Source organism: Carcharhinus amblyrhynchos, chromosome 2, assembly GCF_965287045.1.
Source record: "Carcharhinus amblyrhynchos chromosome 2, sCarAmb.v2.hapA, whole genome shotgun sequence".
NCBI lineage: Eukaryota > Metazoa > Chordata > Chondrichthyes > Carcharhiniformes > Carcharhinidae > Carcharhinus > Carcharhinus amblyrhynchos.
Genome location: NC_137325.1, coordinates 130704950 through 130712120, shown reverse-complemented (window position 1 = coordinate 130712120; position 7171 = coordinate 130704950). Strand labels below are relative to the sequence as shown.

General features: G+C 42.9%; 1 protein-coding gene across 1 annotated transcript in view; it reads right to left on the bottom strand.

The window, feature by feature from the left end:
• Positions 1–3349: 3349 nt before the first annotated feature.
• ptprn2 (protein tyrosine phosphatase receptor type N2) overlaps positions 3350–7171 on the bottom strand; it is an 891364-nt gene continuing 887542 nt past the window's right edge. The window contains exon 23 of the mRNA XM_080212823.1: positions 3350–3644. Coding sequence (XP_080068949.1) covers positions 3573–3644 — 72 coding nt within the window. The 3' untranslated portion in view covers positions 3350–3572. The remainder of the gene's footprint in view (positions 3645–7171) is intronic.

The window sequence follows — 7171 nt, the reverse complement described above, 5'->3', positions numbered from 1 at the left end:
ACTTTGCCAATGGTGGAAGATGCATGAGATATCCATTATATACAATACTGACTGGAGATATCAGAAATGACCAATTCAATATTGCCCATTTTATACTCTTGACCATAATTCTAATTGTGCCCGCTTGCAATGCAAATCTGCAGTCATTAGAAGCCGAAACCTTCTGTGGCTGTAAACTTGCCTTTAAATCTTTAGGTTTTCAATTAATGCAAAGGGTTATTTTAAAAAGAATGTTGTTCCCTTAGGGATGGCAGGCAGAAGGAATGTGTGAAAATATCTTGGGGTTTATTTCATCTTTGGCCAGCAGCTAAAATGGATGCATAGCCCGATTTACATCTGTCCTGATTTCCATTTATTTAATGGTCACCCATAGTCAAAATTATCCCCGTTTAAATTTAGGGAGGAGAGCATTGGAGGAAAAAACAGAAATGATTGACACGGGAGAATTTGTTTCCTTTGACTCTCTGCAAAAATTAACAGCGGGATTTTCTGCCTACTCCACAGAACGCTTTCCGGCAGTGGAGGCGGTTTGCCATTGACCACCCGGCGGGATTTTCCAATCCAATCGAAGTCTACGATAATTTGTGTGGCTCGCCCATCCTGCCACCCAGGAATCCACTGCTGGTGGGAAGGTGAAGGCCGGGGGGCGGGGGTGTGGTGTTACCTTTTGCGGAACCAGATGATCCCACAGACGAGAGCCGATGGAAAATCCTGCTTTAACTGCTTGGGTGAAATTTTCCTGTCCTGCCCGCTATAAGAATCGTAGCGGGTGAGGGATGGACCTTGCAAAGGTTTGTTGACTTCAGGCAGGATTTTCCAGTCTTGGGGCGAGCATGGCTGGAAAATCCCGCCCTTTGTGTTTAATTGAGCTGCCTCAGTTTAATATTCCAGTCTGAACATAATTCTATTACCTGCTTAACCAAATATTAACATTATGACCAATAATAGTAGTTAGTTCAGTGCCATAGTGGTGAATGGAAACAAATGGAAATTTGCCAGCAGATTAATAAGAATTAAAACATGCCACCCTCTCTCCAGGGACTTAAAAATCTCATTTTTAATGAACCAATCTCATGCATTACATTGTGTAAAGTTGAGCAAGTATTTATGTAATTCTTTTTCAAAGTTCTGCACATTTGCTTCAAGATACAGGCGCCGGGGTGCGGCGACTAGGGGATTTTCACAGTAACCTCACTGCAGTGTTAATGTAAGCCTACTTGTGACATTACTACTAAAAAAATTAAGGAAACAATCGACTTAGGTTTGCGAAAAGAAATGCCAAAGATTTAACCTTGCCTTTCCTTTCTGTTGAGCACTTTGTGTATTCAGTTAATGCAATATGCCAATTAATATTGGTTTGCTAGAAGAATGCTTTATGTCTCCAAGTTAAAATAAAAGTACAAGTGATTTTGAATACTCCCTTGTCAAATGGAAAATGTGTTGGAATGTTCAGGTGGCTGTGATGGATTGCTAAACTTTGAGGACAAGCTGTTCAATATTTAAGCCAAGTTATCGAAAGCATGTGGTGCTGAAAGTGTAAGAGGCTCTGAGAACGACGCAGCTACATAATTTTGGCTACTCATAAATAACCGATTCTTATCACAAAGTCTTTCACCATAAAGCAAATAAAGTAGGTTCTAATTAGGAAATAATACCGATTATTTATTGGTTAAAAGGAAGGTACCAGTGATCAGTAAGAGGCGAACAGTAGGCTACTTCTTGAAGACTTGACACAACAGAACTCTCAAACAATTCTGAAAAGTGCTCTCTTCATAAAGCTAAAACAATTAAAATATACTCTTAAAGAGGCATATATGAGATCAGTCTTACAGAACTAGGACTATTTACAGACAAAGACTATATATTCTGTGTTAACATCAAATTTGCAAGACTGCAGTAGTTGTCAGAGTTGAATTAAATCAAACATTTAGGATTTCTACCTACATCTCAACAACAAAACTCAGTCTGAAGTGGAAGAATGCTCAGGAAAAACCAGTTGAGATTTGGCCACCTTCAGTGGGACAGGACAGGATCCGGGTGTTCAGTAAGGACACAACCAGTAATCAGATTGATGCTTATATTTGCTCATTGAGTGGGAAGGATATCATTGTTCCCTTCGGGCACTATGTGTCAGCTGAATCTGTTGATTGTGGCGGAGAGAAATAAAGGGGGCTGAATTCTCTTGGCCTCTCAAATGTAACCAATCATGTACCAAAGCTCAGCAAAAGGTGACAATCAAGTGCTCCCGTGTTAGCAATGGCATAGAGATGCAACTCATGCCATCTTCTGTTTACCTCAATAGTACACCTAGACTTAAACCCATCTAATTGTGATTCCTCACACTAAGCTCTCAGAATCTGGCTTGCTCTCGCTATTAATGCTGATTCAAGGTTATGTTTTGCGATAGACTGGTTTTGACCATCAAGAACTCAGTTGGACTTTCCAAACTATTTTAATTTAAGATCCTAAGCAGGAAAGACAACACCAACGCACCAGTCTAGGTTCATAGAATCCCTACAGTGCAGAAGGAGGCCATTCAACCCCTTGAACCTGCACTGACAACAATCCCACCCTATCCCTATAACCCCATGTATTTACCCTGCTAATCCCCCTGACACTAAGGGGCAATTTAGCATGGCCAATTGACCTAATCTGTACATCTTTGGAATGTGGGAGGAAACCAGAGCACCTGGAGGAATCCCAGACAGACACAGGGAGAATGTGCAAACTTCACACAGTCACCAGAGGCTGGAATTGAACCCTGGTCTGTCATTGTGAGGCAGCAGTGCTAACCACTGTGCCACTGTGCCACCCCAGAACTCTGTATCAGGTGTAGTGCCAGAACTACACATTTTCCAATAAAGATGAAATGTATTCAAGGGAGAAATATTTTAGTGAGCAATGCGCATTGTTAGTCGTGGAATGGCACAGGCAATACTGAGGTTATCTAACCTAGATTCTGAAGATGTTCCTTTTGAGGCTGAAATAATTTTGAAAAGTCTCCTACAAGACACCATGACTAACTATCTGTGGGTAACGTAGGACACCCAGAATACACAAGAACACTGTGAAAGTCACATTGCTATTATGGCAAAAACGGTCACATCAGCCTTTAGGAACGGGGGAGGTACAAAATACTGACATAGTTAATTTCTGCAATAGAATTAATACACTGTAGAATTAATACTGAGAGGCCTTTCTACACCTTTCTTCCAATATTGAAGTTAATGAAAAACAACAAGTTATGTTTTTAAAATTTTGACTTTAGATCTGTTGTATTTCGGGGCTATCACCTGAGTGCTTTGCATCCAGTTCTGTCCAGTCCCAAAAAAGTGTTCTGTACAAATACTTATCATCTAATCTTTACTTCTTTCCACTTTGAAACCGTTCAGAGTTTTTTTTTGGAGTTAGGAATTGCATCAATTACAGATGTTGAAGAGACACATTTTCTAAAGCCGTTAAAATGAAGGTTTTTTTTTACACAGCCAAGATCAGGTCACATTTTCTACGACATTCACAGAGACCGGCAGGATTGAAGTGCATTGGAGCCACGCGGAGTCTCTGGTTGTCTCTCACTGTGGCAGTGCCTTTAGAATAGCGTTCACCTCCTCAGCTACCGCAGTCAATGCAAACTCAAACTGCTCCTGTGGAAGATAAACAAGCACAGTTAGAACAAATTGCCTTGTCATTTTGTGTGCCATATGGGTTTTATAATAATTCTTTGGATGCAGAAGTCTCTTCACCAAAATCTCTTTATTTACAAACTCTAACAGCAGTACACAGAATGCTAGCAGTTAGCTGTCTACCTTTGGAGGTGTCAGAGGAATTGGCAATCCCAGTTAAGGACAAGGTAAAGACTCCCTGACTGGCCCATCAATTGGACCCTTAATCAGGGAGTTCATACTCCAATAGGCCAACCTCAATGGCCTGACTGAAGTCATTACAGGTTTTACTTAGGATAATAATCTATTTTTTTTAAACCATAAACCCATTCAGAGTCCATCTCCTCTTTTGAAGGCTCTTGCCCGCGTCGGTTTTGAGCAACCTCCTGGTACCTGGCTCACGTGTGTGACCATAAACCATGACTGTCAGGAAGATAACCAACCACAAATGGCATAATAAACCAACATGATCCTGTCCTCACTTGCGAATGACCCCAATTGGTGCAGGAGAGGTCACTAGACCGCTGACAGTGGGCTGAATTTCCAACTTCCCCAAAAAACAATCAGATGGATTGGAACTTTCCAATTAATAAACCAACAGAAATTAGTTAAATCAACCAGGGGAGGTGATAGCCTAGTAGTATTATCACCTATCAATCCAGAAACTGATCTAATGTTCTGAGGACCAGGGTTCAAATCCCACCACGGCAGATGCTGGAATTTGAATTCAATAAAAAAATCTGGAATTAAGAATCTACTGATGACCTTGAAACCATTGTCGGAAAAACCCATTTTGTTCATTATTGTCCTTTAGGGAAAGAAATCTGCCATCCTTATCTGGTCTGACCTACATGTGACTCCAGAGCCACAGCAATGTGGTTGACTCTCAACTGCCCTCTGAAATGGCCGAGCAAGACACTGAGTTCAAGGGTGACTAGGGATGAACAGTGACACCTATGTCCCACGAATGAATGCAAAATAAACATAGACTAAGGCTGAAATTTCACCGCCTTGCCCGCCCCAATTCTAGTGTGGGCGAGAATGGCAGAACAGCATTCTCCATTGGCCTCAGGTGGGATCTTATGCGCCTTGGGCAGACGAGGCAGTAAAATTCTGGTATCTGGATCAAACTCAAGCCTGTTGGTGCTGTATGAACATAATACACTGTCTGAAGGGATTGTGGAAACAGATTTTAAAAACTCTCACAAGTGAATTGTGTGAGTACTTGAAGTAGAAGAAGGAATCACTGGGCTATAGTGAAGCAGCAGAGGAATTGATAGCTCCGGACAGCTCCTTCAAGGAGGCATCTTCTATTCTTACCGCATGGGTATGAGTCAGAATCATATCCGGAATCCGATCCCAGTCTGACACTGGGAAGGTTTTCCCAGAGGTGGCTAATTAAGAGGGTCTGCCATCCAATTAAAAATGGCCAGCAATTCCCTGAGGCTGCAAGCCCAGTCAGAGATGCCAGATTTGGAAGGGGAAAATGCGAGGTTTCTCCCATCCTGAGGCACCCTCTGAAGGGGCATTAGCCTGAATAAAACAGATGCCAGCTGTGAGCCATCTTCACGTGGGCCATGTACCTTCTTACATCACTGTGTGGCCCATACGTACTCAGTCCCGCATTAGCCGTGTATGTGCCAAACCATTACACTACACCCCCCCAATTCTTTATCCGACATATATAGAGTTACACAAATTTGCTTCATTCCTACATTGTTATCTGCCTCGTGCATTTATATTGCTGCAACCACATTACTGTTGTTCTACATTAGCACTATTAAAGCATTCTCACTATCCCATCTCCCCCTTTCAAGTCCTTGAATTTACAGGTTCAGGCGGCCTGGGGGCCTTATAACCCTACCATATCCCATTTGCCGTTTTGTCAGGGGAGTGGTGGGTGCTGTTAGTTCTTGCTGTTGACTTGGTGGTCACACTGATATTTGGGGTGCATTGTCATTCTTTTCTCTCATTCCTTCATGTTGAAGTATGTTTGGGCATTGTGTTGATCAATCTTTGCTGCTATTTGAAATCATTCCTCGCTGGGTGGGAAACCATTGGGTTCATCTCCTTGGCACTCATTTCTTTTCTCCTTTCTAAATGCTGGGGGTCCTCTGTAGCTGAGGAAGAGCAGATTGTGTTATGCTCACCTCCACTTTTTGCTGTCGTTTTTGGGAGACTGCTACCAGATTTCAGCATCCCTTGTGGACATGGCATACTGGCTGAAAGCTGCATGGTGCAGGCACAGAAGTTGCTGTGTAGGCCAGCTATACCATCGTTGTCATTGGACGTAGAGGCTTCTCAAATGGCTGATCACTTAAAGATCTGTCAGATGACCGTTGACAAAGATGGTTGCATTCCAAAATGGGAAACCAGAATCCTTAACCTCATCCAAGAAACGTGGCTTTGTCTCCTCTGGGTTTTCACTCTTGACCTTGAGGGTACACTGGTATTTATCCACAGCACCTTGTGGATAACTTTTGGGTCTTCTGTGTGTTTGACTTGCACAGTTTGCTATTGTGTCCCATCTGGTTACAATGGAAGGATTGAGCTGTGTTCACAGGACATTGATCTCTGCTGTGAAGGTCCTTCACACCGGAGTGCTGGCTAGAATGCCCCACTGGCTCTGGAATCACTTTCCCTAACTTGGATTCTCTGTGTCCTTGTACCCTGATAAACTAGACTGGGGGGGTTGGCTTCCAGCCCAGGTTTCATCCTCTCCCTTTAAGATTGTCCAGTGTTGTGAATGTAACTCAGACAGGGTGGTTATCTTGATTGCCTTGTCCAGTATCAGATCTGCTTTAGCCTGGAGGAGGTCAGGGAGTATATTGTTTGTACACCCACCACAATCCAGTCTCTGATGAGTGCAGACTTTAAACCTCCATGTTCACACCCCTTTGCCATCCTGTAGAGATCACTTATGAAGGAATTGATAGGTTCCTATGGCAACTGGGCTCTCTTATTCAATTCAGTTCTCTACAGTATTTTGTTGGTTTGCAAGTTAAAATAAATACCAAAAGATTTTAAAAACTTCTTGAATTTGGTGGATGACTCAGTAACATTGTGTCCTGCAATGGCGTAGCCTACAACTGGCCCTATAGGGTATAGCATCATACTCACCTGCTCTTCTTCTGACTTTTGTTTAAAACCAGAAGTAAAGTGGGGTGGTATAGTGGTCAGCACTGCTGCCTTGCAGTGCCAGGGACCTTGGTTCAATTCCGGCCTCGGGTGACTGTGTGGAGTTTGCACTTTCTCCCTGTGTCTGTGTGGATTTGCTCCGGGTTCCTCCCACTGTTCAAAGGCGGGCGGGTTAGGAGGATTGGCCATGCTAAATTGAGTCCAGTGTCAGGAGATTAGCAGGGTAATTATGTGGGGCTGTGGGAATAGCCTGACTGAGATTGTGGTCAGTGCAGACTCGATGGGCCAAATGGCCTCCTTATACCTTGTAGGGATTCTGTGATTCTAATGCTGCATCTTTAAAACCTTGAACACTAAATTCCCCAATACCA